Here is an 18116-nt window from a genome sequence, read left to right as displayed (position 1 = left end):
TTAATGGTAACTCCCTCACCCTTCCTCTGTCACTCCAGTTTCCCCTCTGTTGTGAGTGATAAGGGTGGAGGGTTCAGATCTGCTAGGGGAATGTGGCAATTCGAGCTTCCTTTGACGTGCCTGGGAAGCCAACCAGAAATGTTTAAATGGGGCTGGAGCTGTGCTCTGTAATCATCCAGATCACAGACTGTTCCCTGAGTCTCCTCACAGCTGGCAACCTGATATGTCTCTGGAAATTGTGCAGAAATGTTGAGGACTTGGTCTTTCCAGGTAGAGTCCTAAGAAAGGAAAGGAGAGCTAGTAGCATACTCTGATTGGTCAAGCTCCAGCCACTGTGGGGAGTCCTCATGAGTAGGTTCGCCTTGCTTTAAGTAAAACCCAATCTTAATGGAGAAGGCCTGTCAAGAAAGGGGTGGGGTACAGCCGTGGTCATTCCCGTCATCCTTTATTTTATGAAAGGAGTCACCATGGGATTCTGTTAATAATAGGAGATCCCCCCAGGGCTCATTTGGTACATCTGAAAGATAATTCAATTTGGAGAAACTGATTTATAATGAAAATTTCAGGGACACATCTGTTCTGTAAAGCAATGTATTACTCATTATGGGATTCTCAGATAGCAGGCTTGATCCCTTTAGTGTTTAGGGGAATTTCCATACTTTAGAGCGACCCTGTAGAGAAAACTGAGTTCATTCATTCAGTATTTTTCAAACACAGACTATGTGTTAGGCACAGCAGTGAGGCAGTTTCTACCCCAAAGGGCGTGCCGCCCAGCATGTAAAGTGACAGTCAGCAGAGCCTGTCCAAACCTTGAATTTGGAGCGAATACTGTGCCCCTTTTCAGGAGGTGGATTGAAATAAAACAGGATCAAAATTCATCTCTTGTGATCAGAGTGTAGTCATTGGCCAAAGTGACCTCATGTAACTCAAATTTTCCTTTCTTTCTTAATGAGTTGAAATCTAGAGCCAGATTTACTGCTAAGAATTCTCTCTCTACCTTACATAACTGCAAATATCTAGGCCTTTTTCAGGGTACTTCTTTTGATCTTCTGTTGGGCGTAAACTTGATGCTACTTCAAGGCCTTGCAGAAAGAGGTACACACATGGTTACATTTTCACACCGGGTCCCCCTCCCTATACCCTGGGTGCCCCTTGGAGGGTGCAGCTGGGGCAGCCAGCAGCAACTGGGTGCGTGGGCACCGCGAACACAGTATGCTGGCAAGTGGATCAGTATCTCTCAATTGTTATTTTTTTAGGAAGTTCTGATGGTGACTGGGCAGTGGCGACACTTAAGTCACCAAAAGGTACCGTATGGCTTTTTCTAGCTGTCTTGTCCAGGTGTTGTCAAATTTGACATTAAATTAAAAAGGAACAGAGAGTCCTGGTGTCTGTGTGTGACCCATGCACACGTGCGTCCACCGTGGGTGACACCTACAAGTCTGTCTGAGTTCCAGTGTGTAGGTCTTGTGTGTGGGGGGGAGAGGGGCTGGGGATGGTGTGTCTGTGCTTGGGGCAATTGTTGGACAATGTCCTACCCTTCACTTTCCAATATTGGTTGCCTGAAGGAAAATACCACTACCAGAAAACAATCCCAGGTAAGACATCCAGGAATTTTTTTTTTTTTTTGGAAGAAAACTACAAAAGCAAGATAGCAAAACACAAAGTAAATTAATGTGGGTTAAAGCATACCACTTCCAAGGGAGAGATAGACACAATCAAGTTATTGGCCAAGGGTCTTAGGAATAATTAGCCTTTTAGGGAACACAGCACTATTTTCAACTTTCCTGAGGCAGCGTGGTGAGCAGCGAGCATTAAGGAGTTGGTCAACGTGAATCTGTGAGTTAACTAGCTGGGTAACCGGGCCAGGCAGTAGCTATAGTTAATTTGTTAACTCCCTACCACATGCCAGGTAGAGTGCCGGCTCTTTACATCCATTTTATCGTTTAATTCTCCAGTGACCCAGCTGGGTGAGTACTGTCATTCCCATTCAGAGATGAGGACACGTGTGTCTGAGTGAGGATGAGTCTCTTACTGGAAGTCAATAATAGCTGCCGAGTGGTAGGGCTGGAGCTTGAACCCAGGTCTGTCGGACTCTAATGCCTCAGCTGTTTCTCGCTGGGGTGGGATGGGAGCAGCTCTTTTCAGAACAGACCAGAAACGCTGTTCTCGTCTGTCTCCACTTCTTATACTTTGTTGGATTTGGTGGTGGGGAGGATGTAGCTGACCCAAGGAGGTGGAGGTAGAACTCTTTAATGACCTTGAGCTAGGGAAATTAGGAAACTGCAGGGATCCAGACAGGGTACTGCCATGGCCATTCTTGCCTTCTCAAAAGATTGTTCTGGATTTTAAGTGGAGACTGCATTAAGGGAGGGTGGATTCGAGTTGGGAACATCCACTGGCAGGTGGGCAGTGACCTGCACTGGGGTGGGTAGAGGATAGAGAGAAGAAAATGAAGTGGGAAGATCATTGAGAAGCTCTCTGCAGAATGCAGAGAGTGAGCAGATGTGAGGGGGGAGGAGGGAATGTGGACCGAGGGTTCTCACATTTGAGCCACTGGAGCACAGATTGGCATCACCTGGAGAGTTGCTGAAACCCATATTTCTGGGCCCCACCTGGAGCTTCTGATTCACTAGGCTTTGGGTGGGGCTCAGGAGTTGAATTGCTCACAGGTCTCAAGGTGATATGCTGCTACTTGTCTGAACCACACTTTGAAAACCACTGCAGTAAGAGAAATCTTGCTGGAAAATGAAGATTCTTTGATTAGTCCTCCAGATATGTTTCAGTGGGCTGAAGATTCTGAACAGGGGGGTTTGACCAGGGTCCCAGAGGCTCAGAAACAACCTGGGCTCTGGGTGTATGTGGGGGTGGGGGTGGAGGTGGGGAGGCACAGTGTATTCCCATATTGTGAAAAGGAGCTTTGGATTCGTGTGTTTTGAACCCCCTGGCTATCCAGTTGTTGCCTTGAGAGAGGCAGATTTTTGGGTCTTGCATTAGATAATAACTGTTCACATGTCAAAGTCCATTTTTAGAAATGCAAACAATTTGGAACATGACAGACCTACTAATTTGAGCCATAAACTTTTTTTTCCCCTCTCCTGTGAAAAACAAAGCCATTATGATCCCGTGACAGCATTTGGAGGCAATCTGCATCCTGTCTTTCTATCAGCCTCTTGTTCTCTGATGCATTTAGAAAATATTTCAGGACAGGTCAAAAGCATGGGCTTGGAAGCTGTTTTCTTCCCAAACTAGGCTAACTTACCTGTGCTGCTAAGTGCATCTTTATTTATCCTGCCTTATCTGGGGAGGGGAAAAGGGGGTCCCAAAGGGGGTCAGGCCCAAGGTCCTCTGGAGTCACCGGTCTGCCTCTAGTGTTCTCTGCTCAACTTCCAGACTCAGAGTCTACATGAGGCATAATAACAAGGTTGGGGGGTTTGTAAGACCCCACTTCTCCATTCTACCACTTTCTGAAAAGGGAGAGGCAACTAGGTGTGATGGGCTGAGGCTCAGATGTACCTGGCCTCATTCATATGCTAGTCTTGTTATCTTCAACAAGTCATTCAACCTCTCTGAGCTCCTATTTTCTGATCTGCAAAATGGAGACAATTACATCACTTACCTCCTAGGTTGTTGTGAAGATGAGGTAACATTTAAAACGTGTCACAGTACATGGAAAGTGATAAATGCATGCAGGTCATTACTGGTATTATCGTTACTATTATTAACAGGTGAGCAAAATCCTGTGGCTCTGAAAAATCCGATGGTCATAAAAATGATTAAACTCTGTTTAACCCATTATTTACCAAACAGTTGTGACATCTGATCTCTTTTCTCTTAAGGAAAACCAGTTAACATCTTGGTATTCAGTTGCATGAATGTCCCTGGGAACCCATGCTGGGAACATAGGGCATGGACAGAGAAATAGGTGGTGTTGGTGGTGGGGTGTCACCTGGGGAGGTTGGATAAGGAAGGGATAGATGTGAGGGAGAAAGGACAGTGTCCCTGAAAATTCAAGTTTTCTGCTGTTATCTGCAATGACTATGGCTCACTTTGGAGAGGAACCGTATCTGCCAGGACAGGAAGTGGCAAACATCATACTCATTTTTCAGTACTTAGAGCTTCCCATGCAAGTCGCCCCCTAGTGGTTGCTGCTGTTGACCTACCCAAGACCAGCCTTGGGAACACCTGTCATATTTGTTTAAAACCCACCGCAAGGCAACATCACCTCAAGCCCAGAGGGCTGCCCTAATCAAGGTGAAGCCATGTCCTTGAAAATCTGTTTATTTGGCAAAATGAATCTGAACCTGCCCTGTCCATAAGTCCAGTGCTACATTGAAGCATTGAACTTGCGGGAAACTGCCAACATAGTACTGTGATTTAATTGCTGTGATTTTGATTGAAATCAGCCTGTGTACTCTTGCCCAGGATGCTCCCATGCCCCTAAATTTCATTTTACCATTATCATAATAGGTAATCAGAGTATCCACTCTCCATCAGGTTTGAGAGAGTAACTGTATCAGACAATGCAAATTTCTTAGCACAGGACATGGTATGTAATAGGTACTAGATAAGTGTAAAAGAGGCCAGTACCACAAAGTCCCCAGTCACCTCTGCCTTAGAGATCACTTGTAGTCACTGTGATTGAGTCTTTCAGAAAGAAATACATTTCACTCAACCATTTTGCTTTTACTGAGGAGGAATCTGGGTCCCCTGAGATAACTGAGGCTGCCTAAAGTCACATATGAAAATTACATCACTACAGGACCAGGACCCAGACCTCAAAGAGGGGCTTAAGGACGTGACCCAGAATTGCTGGAGATTTTGTTACAAATGTAAATCCCGGGCCCACCCACTCCTAAGGATCTGGAACCTCTGAGTGTGAGGTCCCAGCATATTCATTTTTTAAATGTACCTCTTGGGTGGTTCTTATGTACACTAATGTTTAGACTTACCTTTTTTCAAAGACCCAACCCAAGTACAAACACAATTTGCCCTAGAACACCAATGTTCACATGGCAGCATCTCTTCCAACATGAGAATTTTTGCTGTTTTCTGAAATGAAACAGTTTTCTTAGTTTGGATTTGAGCCGAGCTACAGCCAGAAGGTAAGAGTATTGGAGGGAGATAGTCTTGGATTTGATTTCTTGCTCTGCCGCTCATTAGCCAAATTATTCAACATCTCCGGGCCTTTGTTCCATCATTTGTCACGTGGGAAGAATGATATTCCATTGTCTCCTTTCTTTAAGAAGGTTTAAATGAGATAATGTAGGTGAAATGGCTAAAACAGTGTCTAGCCCATGGTAGGTACTCAATAAACGCTAGTTCGTTCTTTCTTCTGAGAAAATCGATGTAGCCCAAGGAGAAATGTTCATCCAAGAGACGCTACAGAAGGCACAAAGCAGTAGAAAATGTGTAATTGGGTTGCAGTTCTGTTGGAGTATGGAGTGCACATGTCCTGTAGACCATCCTGGGGGCACACTCACCTAAAGGCAGCCTTAAAACATTACTTCATGAAATTCAGGCTTTTGCAATTTCTTGATGTGGGTTATTGGTTTGGTAGTGAGCAGAGTACAGAGCAGGTGGAGGATGTGGGGGGTGATACAAAGTAATGTTTTTTAATAAAAAATCAAATCCCACCTGATCCTGAGTTCAGCCCCTTTTGAAAAGCACACAGCAAGCACTGGATTTTTGATGAGCTTCCTTGAGAACCTATAGGCTTAAAATGAACAGGTGGAGAGGGTTCTCTGATTTTCAGAAAGTGCCATTGCATCAAGATTGTAGCAAATATTTACTAGTTTGAAAGTATGTCCCTCTGAGGCTAAGACAACTAGACCCCATCATTCCAAAGGCACCTTGCATGATGCCCACAGTACATAGTAGGCACTCATCATACATTTTGTTAATAAATTATTAAATAAATCTGGGCATAGCATTTGAAGGGAATCTTGTCTATGAAGAATTGATTCTTGCTTTAATATATAACAGGATTCCAAATCTCATGATTATTGACTTTGGGAGGAAGCCACAGCAAAGTGGAAGACAGAGAGAAGGATGAAGGATTTTTACCCTTAATTTGCCTCATTTTAAAAAATTTGTGGGAGCTAAAAATAAAGAAATACACAAAAAAACCGGGGCGGGGTGAAGAAGACATAACAATTACAATTCCTTGAAGTTGATATGACAAGTGAACAGAAAGGACATTGTTGGGATGGAGGGGGGAGAGGGCAGAGGGAGGGAGGTTTTGGTAATGGGCCCCAATAATCAACCACATTGTATATTGACAAAATAAAATAAAATAACACAAAACCCACCAGTCGTATAAAATTCTGACAGCAGGGAGGTTGATCAGAAGAGAAACTGCACACTAAATTTTTGAAAAGAAATGCCTGCATCTATGGAGCAGCAATGAAGTGTGCGTGGCAAGGTGGAGAGTGGACACAGCTTCATTGGGGGCCCTGTGGTGTGGGGGGCTTTGTGGTCAGCCATAGCTCAAGCACGACCCGTCCACCTCTGCTCAACAGACATCCAGAGAATGGTGACTGTGCACTGGGATTGTCTCAGAGAAGAGACAGATGTTGCTGTTCTGTCCGACAGCAACAGCAGTTTCACAGAGGGCTCCCAGCAGCCACCACAGGTGTCTCACAGTGCAGCCTGGACAGCTTTGATGCAGAGCCCAAGCCAGATACTGTTTCAGAAGCCCCCCCAGCAAAGGCAGTGATACCTCCTGTCAGGAACCTTCAGGGTTAAGACATAAAAGGGCCAGGCTGCTTGATGCCCATTTCTGGTTTTCTCTTTTAGAGAGATATGGCTTCAGGAAAGATATGGTGACCCCTGGGGAGGGCCAGATGCCCTGAGCATCGTTATGACCTGGTTCAAATGCAATTTCTACTACTTACATCTCTGCAGCCAGGCTTGGAACCAGGTGAACCGGGGCTAATTCACCAAAAAGACAAATCTTCCCGTCTCCTCCCTGGCCCTCTCCTGCTTGGGAAGCTCGGCTTTCTTCTTGCCTTTCTTGTTTCTGCCTGCTGAGACAGCCTCAGGAACCTGCACAGCTTTATAGCATGTATTTCAAAAGAAGAGAAAAATAACTGTATTTTTTTTTAGCAACGTGAACAGTCACTCCTTTTACTTTTTAATTCAGCTTGTGAAGGAGGAATTAAAGCAGAGACCCAGGAAACATTCCTATTAAGTTAAAGTAAATACTGTCCTGTAGTACCAAAAGGTTCCACAAATACAGTGGCTTAAGAATGAAGTATATTTCTCTCATGTAACAGTCCCAAGAGGAGTGAGTGGTCCAGGTTGGTGGGGAAGCTCTGCTCCAGGCAATCACTCAGGGGGCCAGGTTCCTTCAGCTTTGTTGCCCCTCCACCCCTCCCATGAAATCCTCATCTGCATTGTTAGAATTAGTTGCTGTCACAGCATCATTCTATCCTGTGGCAAGGGGGAAGAGAGGACACCCACAGCAAGCAACTTTCTTTTATTCAAGTAAGATGAAGTGGAAATTAGATGCATCACTTTGCTAACATTCCATTGATGAGAGATCAGTCATATGGCTAAATTTCCCAGCTTCCAAGAAGGCTGGGTGATAGAGTTTAGATACATTATCCCCCCAAAGGTCAAATCGAAATCTGATCACCAGTATGGCAGTATTGGGAGCTGTTTAGGTCATGGGAGGTGGATCTCATGAATAGATTAATGCTCTGGGTTGGGGGGGTAGTGAGTGAGTTCTCGCTCTGTTAGTTATTGCAAGAGTTGATTGTTTAAAGGAACCTGGCACCTCCCCTCCCTCCCTTTCTCTCTCTCTCTCTCTCACACACTTCCTTTTGCCATGTGATCTTGCCTCTTCTGGCTGCCTGCTGTTTTCCACCATGAGTAGAAGCAGCCTGAGGTCCATCCCAATGCAGCTGTCCCAGAATCATAAGCCAAATAAACTTCTTTATAAATTACCAAGTCTCTATTTTTATTTATTTATTTTTATTTTATTTTATTTTATTTTTAATTTTACTTTGTTGATATACATTGTGGCTGATTATTGTTGCCCATCACTAAAACCTCCCTCCCTCCTCCCTCCCTCCCCACCAATGTCCTTTCTGTTTGCTTGTCGTATCAACTTCAAATAATTGTGGTTGTTATATCTTCTTCGCCCCCCCCCCCGGGTTTTTTTTTTTTTGTGTGTGTGTGTGTGTGTGTGTGTGTGTGTGTGTGTGAATTTATATATTAATTTTTAGCTCCCACCAATAAGTGAGAACATGTGGTATTTCTCTTTCTGTGCCTGACTCATTTCACTTAATATAATTCTCTCAAGGTCCATCCATGTTGTTGCAAATGGCAGTATTTCATTCGTTTTTATAGCTGAGTAGTATTCCATTGTGTAGATGTACCACATTTTCCGTATCCACTCATCTAATGATGGACATTTGGGCTGGTTCCAACTCTTGGCTATTGTAAAGAGTGCTGCGATGAACATTGGGGAACAGGTATACCTTCGACTTGATGATTTCCATTCCTCTGGGTATATTCCCAGCAGTGGGATAGCTGGGTCGTATGGTAGATCTATCTGCAATTGTTTGAGGAACCTCCATACCATTTTCCATAGAGGCTGCACCATTTTGTAGTCCCACCAACAATGTATGAGAGTTTCTTTTTCTCCGCAACCTCGCCAGCATTTATCGTTCAGAGTCTTTTGGATATTAGCCGTCCTAACTGGGGTGAGATGGTATCTCAGTGTGGTTTTGATTTGCATTTCCCGGATGCTGAGTGATGTTGAGCATTTTTTCATGTCTGTTGGCCATTTGTATATCTTCCTTAGAGAAATGCCTACTTAGCTCTTTTGCCCATTTTTTAATTGGGTTGCTTGTTTTTTTCTTGTAAAGTTGTTTGAGTTCCTTATATATTCTGGATATTAATCCTTTGTCAGATGTATATTTTGCAAATATTTTCTCCCACTCTGTTGGTTGTCTTTTAACTCTGTTAATTGTTTCTTTTGCTGTGCAGAAGCTTTTTAGTTTGATATAATTCCATTTGTTTATTTTTCCTTTGGTTGCCCGTGCTTTTGGGGTCGTATTCATTCCTATTTCCTGAAGTGTTTCTCTTATGTTTTCTTTAAGAAGTTTTATTGTTTCAGGGTGTATATTTAAATCCTTAATTCCCCCCCCCCAAAAAAGAAGCAAGGACCAAAACCAAAAGAAATAAAAATAAAAATAAAAAAATAAATTACCAAGTCTCAGGTATTCTGTTATAGCAACACAAAAATGGACTAATACACTGGGAAATCTAGTTTGGAGCTGGTGATCATGTGTCCAAGAAAAAGAGTTAGAACCGATCTTATGTAGGAGATAAGTAGCAGTCTGCTATGACATCTTCTCAGATGGGGATACACATTTGAGGAGTCCTACTATGTACCACGTATAATGTTCTGGGCCTTTACATGTCATGTCTCATTTACTTCTCCACTGCACTCTGCAAAGTAGTTTCTATTACCTTCATTTTTGTATTCTTATCATTTTCTAACAATAACAGCAGTAGCAGCTAACATCTACTGAATACCTACTACGAGGCAATGACATTAGTACTTTGCACGAGACAAGGTACTCTACATGATTCTCTTCAATACCTTCAACCCCCTGCCACATAGGCCTTGTTATTTTACTTTCAATTGTATAGGTGAAGCTTAGAGAGCTTAGGTAACTAGCCCAAAGTCTTCAGGCCGTAAGTGGAAGAGTTGGAATTCGAATCAGATCCATCTGCTCTTCAAGTTCATGCTCTTTCCTCCATATTTTAAAGAAGATTTTACAGTCACAAAAACCAGACACGTGTACTTCCAGACTCTGTTCTATGTTGTATAAACCTGGTGCACTGCAGCCTTCAAGCTCTGGGCCTTAATAATTTCTCTTGCCTTCTCAGCATTTCCAGATCTCACTGCTGACGTCTTACTTCTCAAGACTAGGGGGCCCCACTACGGCTTCCAGGAGCCTGGTGTAGGATTCAAAACGATACCTGGGCTCTTTGCCATCACTGAAAGTGATTGCTGCTCTCAGAGTGGTGGGAGGGGATGGTGGAAGCACAAGGAAAAGAAACATTGGTTAATATCTCAAAATAGGACCTCACTACATAGCCATGGAGGGAATCAGTGTAATGCAGTGTGAGGAGCCCAGGCGACCATATCTGCCTCATTGACGCAAGGGGCCAACTAAATGAGAAAACACATGGGGATCTCCTGGAGAGTGCCCAGGCTGGAGTGATGATGAAGAAGCCTCCGTCTCCTCTCTGTCCTGTGAGAAGCACGTAGCTCTTCATCCCACCCAGCTCTGTGATGGGAGGCCACCTTCCGGTCTGTGACTGGCTAGTGCTCCAGCCATGTTGCCCACCCCAGAGGATGCCAAGACCCATACCCCTTGTGATGAAATAGCCAGCATGAACGCTGGAAGAACCAGAACCTGGCAGAGAGTCTCTGGTTACCCCCAGCTCTTTTCTCCTGCCCCACCTTAAGGGAAAAAAAAGATAAACATATTTTGTCTTGGGGTGGCAGGGGAGGGATTTGAGACTTCATTAAACTTGCAGCCATGACATTTTGGTGTTTCTCTTGAGAATATGATATTTACATGTGTACCCTGATCCCTGATATTTGGAGAGGAAGAATCAAGAAGAGTGTTTTCCCTGCGTAATCCTCACTCCATCCTCCATTTTTCATAGTTTTAAAGGAATATTTTCCTGTGGGTAGACCCTGGCCAAAGAAGCAATGTTTATCTTCTACAAAGCAGGGAAATGGTTAAATAAATGGTGAGTGTCGTGGCCATAAATTCAAGCAGTGTCTGAAATCCCAGCTCCATCGCTTGAACGCATTGCTGAGGGTCTCTGAGCCTCAGTTTCCCCATTTATAAAATGAGACCAATAATAACACCTGCCTCAATAGGGTGTTGAGAGTATTAAAGGGAGTAACAAATGTAAATTTCCTAACAGAGGAGCACAGACTTCATAAAGGTGAGCTATTACTCAGTTTACCACTGATTAGGGTGAGGGAGTGAGGAGGGAGACCATGTCACTACTCAGTCTTCTGCTATATCCAAACAGTCTCTTTAACCATTCCCTACCTCTGTCACCTGACTTTATTCTACGTCCCCTGAGATAGCACTGCTGAAGAATACCCAGCCTCTGCAAATTTCCATTCAGAGATATAAAGCCTAGTTCATGTGCTTGAGAAATAAGGCACTTAAGCTCCAGCCTTTCAACCCTTGTAAGGAACAGATCACCCGATCTTTTGTGGTATGGACTACATAACCAGAAGGTGAAACATCCTGCCCATTTCTAATATATTAGAGAATTTCATTGCAACTGAACTACCTTCAGTGCTTTCCTTCCTTCATTAAATGTTGGTCATTACACTGCACTCCTGCTGTGTGCCAGGCACTGGGCTGGATTTGAGAATACAGCAGTGAGCAGAACAGATATGATCTCTGTCCTAAGTGGAGTTTATATTCTAGTCCAGGAAGACAGACAATATGCAAGTAACTAAGAAAGATAATTTCATACAGTAGTACAGGATATGAACATATTAAAATAGGAAGAGATCATAAAAGCAATTGGCGAGTGTCTCCTTTGGGTCATCAGGAGGTTTTTTCTGAGAAAGTAGCCTTTCGTCAGAGGATCAAATGACAAGAAGGAGCATGTTGGCAGAAAGAACAGCACGATGAGCTTCAGAGTTGGTGATAAGGTTGTTATATTTAGGAACAGAAAGGAATCCTGTGTATACTGGGTTGAATTGTGTCTCCCCAAATCCATGTCCACTTGGAATCTCAGATTGTGAATGTACGCGGAAATAGCATCTTTGCGGATGAAATCGAGTTAACATAAGGTCATAGTGGATTTATGTGGGCCCTAATCCAATAGCCAGTGCCCTTATAAGAAGTGAGGAATTTAGGCACACTCACACACGGAAAATGGCCATGTGAAGCCAGAGGCAGAGATTGGAGTGCAGCCATAAGACAAGCAACCTCAAGGATTTCCAGCAACCACCAGAATCTAGAAGAGTCAAGGAAGGATTCTCTGCTGGAGCCCGCAGAGGAAATGTGGTTTTGTGACACCTTGATTGTAGACTTCTGGCCTCCAGAACTGTGTGAGAATAAATTTCTGTTTGTTTTAAGCCATCCAGTTTGTGGAACTTTGTTGCAGCAGCCCTAGGAAACAAATACACCATGTGATGGGTTCACCGTACATGTGCGAGAGAGGAGGGGAGATAAGTAGCCAGAATTTGGATCATGCAGTCCTTGGGGGCAACTGCAAAGAATTTGGATTGTATTCTTAAGTGTGATAGGAAAGTTAATCACTATAGTTCCTCATATTCCTCAACCACAGACAGAGTCAGATGAAGAAACATGAAAGCTTTGGTTGGAGCATCTCATACCAGGTGAAATCCATCACCTGAGACCCAAGAATATCACCAAGTGAGAATGAGCTGTAGGACCCCCTCCTTAAAATATCTTTGGCCCAGAGAAAGAAGGTAGCTGAGAGGCCACCTGCTGAGACCCTCAGATGTGCAGCTTGTTTTGAAAACTGGTTATTACCTTGATGCTTTCCCTTTCCATGGAAGCCAGGCTCCATCCTGCCCTGCACCTGTCCAAGTGTCTGCTGCTAATTAAGAGAGAGACAGATGGAAGAAGGTAGAGTTTAATTTTACAGCCCCAGTTCCTTCGAGGCAATTAGGCTCATTGGAAGGAAAGCACCTTTTTTCTTTCTTTTCTCCTCTTTTTTAAATGAAGAAAAATCAAACTGGAGAAGGCCAGTGTTGTTGAAAGGCTCACACATCTGTTTCCTGGTTGGCTTGTCAGCCACCTGCCCATGAGATACTGTGGCTGATTAGGTTAATGCATTTACTAATGGGGCTTATAAGACAGTTCAATGAATCTGTTTTTTTCACAAGGAGCTTTTTAATATGCTAAGACAGGGACCACACTGCACGAATCCTGGAGTGGCCGGGTAAGCATTTCTTCTCCCTCATCTGGCTCCAAATCAGAGGGGAGCAGAAACGCTGTGGAAAGGGAGTTTCATGAAAACCGTGTTTCCGGGTTAAGGGAATGGTTCATTTGCATAATCTCCAACCACCTCCTTGTTGTTGAAAGAATCCTGGAAATGTCTCTTTGGGGGACAGTCTCATGCTTTAGGCACCCAATCTGTGCCTGTGCTGTAGTTCTATAAAACACCTCGGAGTCCCATGGAGGTAGAATGGTTAGACAAATAAATAGGTGGAATGACAAAATCTTGCCTACTGGATGCTAGATGATCTGGTGACCCTCTGCTTTCTTCACTCTACCACACAGATATCCTTTCAGTTTCTTGAAGCTGCCATGTTCCTTCCCACCTCAAAGCTTTTGCAAAGGCTGTGGTGCATCAGTTATTAACCACTGCATAAAACTTATTGACTTATTTGACCCAAAGCTTAGTGACTTAACATAACCACCAATTATTGGGATCATGATTTTGGGTCAATTGCACAGTTCTTCTTGTTTGGGCTGGATTGGCTGCCTTCAGTCGAGCTTTCAGTGTCTGTGGTCAGCTAACATGTTGAATGACAGCTGTAAGGTATAGGATGGCCTCACTGGATATATGGCATTTAACAGGCTGTAGACTGTGGTCAACATGGGTAACTGGCCTATGGGATTCTCATGCTCCAGGAGGCTAGCCTGCACTTCCTTCTTCATGTGGAGGCAAAGTTTCAAGAGGCTGATATGACAAGCTGTTACAATCTACTGGCCAAAGTCAGGCACAAGGCCAGGACAGATTTAAGGTGTGTGGAAATAGACTCTACCTCCTGATGAGAAGAGCTGCAAGGTATTATGTGCATTCTTGCAACATACCGTGTGTTCCCTTGCCCGGACTGCTCAATCTGCTACTCGTACTCTTCACCTTCAGATCTCAGCTTAAAGAGCACTTCCCCAAGGAAGGCTTCCCTGACTGCCACCCCTCTACGAATGAGATCAAGGCCCCTTTGTATGCCCTCTCATGGAGTAAACTAGGTACTCAACAAACATGGGGGGTGGGAGGAAGGGAAAAGGATGAAGGAAAAGGCAGGTTGTTTTGGATGAATGCCTCCTTTGTGCTTAGCAGGTTGCCTGGCACAGAGTAAGTGCTTGATCAGTGTCTGCTGAATTTAATTCAGTGCTTCTGTCATAAGCCAAGGCGTACATAAAATGCATGTATTGAACAGTTACTATATTCAAGGAATGCTGCTGTGTAGCTTGTGTATCTCATATAATTTATGCCTTACAATAAACCTGTGAGTAGTTAATATTATCCCCATTTCACACCTAAGGAAACAGGTATGAGAGGTTAAATGGCATTCCCAAGATCTCATAAACTCAGGTCTGTCTGATTCCAGAACCCACAGACTTTCTTGTCCACATCACTCTTGCCCCAAGTACCGAACACTTTCTGTGCCCAGGGAGTGCCCAATACCAGGTTCACCGAGAGACCAAATCAGGTTTAGATATGGAGGAGGGTGTGGATTCCTCTTCTGGGGTTTCTCTTCCCATCTGCACTAGTATAGCAAGAGTTGAATGCCTCTCTGTCCACTTTTCTTTAGAACTTTCTGGGAATACATCACCTATTCCAGCTGCTGGGATGTCTAATTGATAATCGACTTTTTTTTCCACTTGTCAGAATCAGGAAATTTTGAATGCACCCTTGCTCTGTGCAGACCTTAGACTAGTCCAATATCTAGAAAGAGGAACACAGGAATGAATGATTCTGGATTACGGCTAGGCACATACTGTGAGCAAGAGAGATTTTCAGTAAGAGACGACTGGGGAGAAAGCAGGAAAGAAGCTTCCACCCCAAGTGTTGCCTGATTTTTCTCCTCTATGCTCTCATGGTATTTGGTCATGCATTCATTCATCAAATATGCAGTGAGTACTTAATATCTGCCAGAAACTAGGCTGGTCATTGCTTATGCAATGGTGGGCAAAAATCAGACCTGGCCTTGCCTCACTGGAACTGTAGTAAGCAAGATAGAAAATAGTGAGCGAAATGCAGAAGCAGGTGTAAAATGGTGGCTATGATAAGTGCCACAGAGAAGAGCCTGTTATGGAAGGATCTGACCTTGTCAGACTTCCTAGAAGGGAGGAGTACCTGAGGCAGCTGAGGATAATGGGTAGGAGGTGGGAGGCCCCTTATCTTCAGTTCTCTACAAAAACTACATGCTGGCACTGTGATAAACGCTGGGGTTCTCAATCCCGGCTGCTTATTAGAATCACCCAAGGGACTTAAAAAATTTTGTCTGATCCACATCCTCAGAGATTCTGATTAAATAGGTTTGGGGAGGGGTCCAGGTACTTGAGTCTTGAAAACCTTCCCCATGTTATTCCTAGTATTGCCAGGATTGAGAACCACTGAGCCACACAGATGGAAGAATAAGGTTCCTGCTCTCTGAGACCTCATGGTCTAGTGGGAGACAGGTGTGAACATAAAAAAATTATCAAGCAGCATAGTCAGTGCTGTGATGGGAAGAGCAGGAGTTGCCCTAAGGGAATCGGGGGGCAACACCTTAGCTGTGTTTGGAACAATGAGTGACTGAGGCTGGTTTAAATGAATGGGTCAGACACTTAGCTCAAACATCTGGCTCTTAGACCAGATCAGGGACCTCATTATAAATACTCATAAGACTGGGTAGTTCTCTTTCATAGTACTTATCATATGTATACTTTTATGTCATTTGTGGGATTATTTGGTCACTGTCTGTCTCCCTCTGATGTAGATTAAGAAAGTATTTTTATAATTATTCCAAATTGTAAAGAAAGGCTTAGATCAAAAGATTCTCATCTCAGACTTATTTGTAATAAGAAAAATATTGTCACAACCTAAATGTTCATCAACAGCGGGATTGATTAATTTTGATAGCTCCACTCGAAATGTTATGGAGGCATTAAAATGCTGTTAATTAGTAACTTATAACAGCATGGAGAAATGCTTGATAGAACATTACCTGAGAAATTGAAATGAAGTTATTTTTAATGATGATGATAATGGTGGTGGATATCCATGCACTTTATACACATTGGATCATTTAACCCTCAAAACAACCCTATGAAATATACTTTTTTATTATAGCCACTTTCCTCATGCAGAAAGTTAAATAATTTAGCCAAAGTTGCACTGCTAGTAGGTGGCATAGTTGGGATTTAAACACAGATCTGCTTAGCTGCTAAAAGTAAAAACAAAAGCGAACAAACCAACCAAGAAAAATCCCCAATTAAGCTCCGTTTATGAAAAAGACCAGAAGAAAATACACCCAGAAGTTGATATTGGCTGTTTTGAGTGGTAGGGGATCGATATGAATATTTCTCAACATGGTCAATATTTTCTCTAATGAAGAAATGTATCATTTTAACAGTGAAGAAACAATGCTTGAATTTTGTAGGGCAGCCAAGGGTGGCAGAAGGATAGGAGGGAATGTGGTGGGACAAGTGTTTGTTTAGGGAGAATCTAGAGATTCCTGTGGGGATGCCCTCAGCCCTCTTGGTCCTGCTCTTGTTTGTGAAAGGGATGTGACGCTGCCATCCCCTCTGTCTTGTTCCCGGTGGAGTTTCTAATGTGTCTTGTTTGGATTGTTGACCCAGTTTAATGCTGCTCTCAGGTTGACCTGCCAATCCCTAATTCTCTCTCCTCTCTCTCTCCCTCTCTCCTCCCCTTCTTCATCCACCTGTCCTCCCACTGCACAGCCGACAAGGTCAATGATGACTTCTACTCCAAGCGACGGCACCTGGCTGAGCTGGCAGCCAAGGGGAACCTACCTCTGCACCCTGTAAGAGTGGAGGACGAGCTTCCCCGCTTCAGCCCTGAGCATGGTCCAGCCAAGCAGAATGGACAGAAGTCTCGCACCAACAAGATGCCCCCCCACCCCCTGGCCTACAACTCCACCACCAACTTTAAGGGCTGGGACCCCAATGAGCAGTCTCTCCGGCGGCAGGCTTATGGCAACAAGGGCAAGCTTGGGACGGCCGAATCGAGCTCCAGTGACCCCTTGGGAACTCGCACCCAGCACTACCCACCCCCACAGCCATACTTCATCACCAACAGCAAAACAGAAGTGACTGTCTGAGCTTTCTCTACAGAGAGCACCCCTGGAGACCACACTCAACTGAGAGAGGCAAAAAAATATCCCAGCCCACACCTTCCCTGTCCTCCTTCCACACACGTCCCCACACACTCACTCTCCACAAGAACCCACTATAAACCAACTGGTGACACGGAATCATGCCTTTCCTGGGTCATGCCTGACACGTGTTAGTGGGCAGCTGAGGAAGACCGAAGTATGGACATCCAGCAATACAGCAAAGGGGAAACTGAGGCACAGTCTTTCAACTTCAGGCCCAAAGTGGCCAACTCACGTGCCCAAACTGTGGGGCTAATTATTCTTTCCCTCTGAACTTGTACCTGAAGTCCATGATGAAAAAAGAAATAAAAGTAGCACAATTTAGAGAAATTGTCCATTTGAGCACAGATACCATTTGCCACGTGCTGTCTGTTTCTGGATAAAAGAGCTGGGGAACAGCGGGGGTACGGAACGAGAGTGGATACAAGGGAAGGGTGTCCTTCAGAAGAGGAGTTGTTTGGGGAGGAATTTGCCCATATGATATGCATTTTCTAACCCCAAGAAGTGGTGATGTGGATGCAAAATTTTGACAAGCGTGAGGCAGAAACTGGACCCCAACCATTATATTTATAGGACATTTCATATCATTGATGTTGAAAGCAAAAAAACAACACATACTCAAACTCAGAAAATAGACTCTGAACCCACCGACAGTGATGGGAAGGAAAGAAATTTTAGAGAACTCCCATAAAGATTATGACGATGGAAATGGGAGGGACAGACTTGTATGACAGAGAGAGGGTCCAGAAAGTATTAAATAACTTTTTTTTAAAGGGGGGATAAAATATAAGCCCACAACAAAACATACAAGAACAGCAAATTCATTTTTTGTCCCAAATCTTCAAGACTTAGATGAACAGTGGCATCGACAAAAAAATCCACAGTTGGAAGTCGGCAGGAGGTGAGACGGGGACCCAGCAGTCTCCAATTTCTGGTGTTTCTCCCTCACCCCCGAGATCTGAATCAGCCACAG

At 44.0% G+C, this 18116-nt stretch overlaps 1 protein-coding gene across 1 annotated transcript in view; it reads left to right on the top strand.

Moving 5' to 3' along the window:
• SHISA9 (shisa family member 9) overlaps positions 1-17089 on the top strand; it is a 284010-nt gene extending 266921 nt beyond the window's left edge. The window contains exons 4-5 of the mRNA XM_063101327.1: positions 1257-1304; positions 16710-17089. Coding sequence (XP_062957397.1) covers positions 1257-1304; positions 16710-17089 — 428 coding nt within the window. The remainder of the gene's footprint in view (positions 1-1256; positions 1305-16709) is intronic.
• Positions 17090-18116: the final 1027 nt, after the last annotated feature.

This window comes from Cynocephalus volans, chromosome 6 (assembly GCF_027409185.1).
Source record: "Cynocephalus volans isolate mCynVol1 chromosome 6, mCynVol1.pri, whole genome shotgun sequence".
Lineage (NCBI taxonomy): Eukaryota > Metazoa > Chordata > Mammalia > Dermoptera > Cynocephalidae > Cynocephalus > Cynocephalus volans.
The sequence above is the reverse complement of the archived record's forward strand: the minus strand, read 5'-3'. Positions and strand labels throughout refer to the sequence as shown.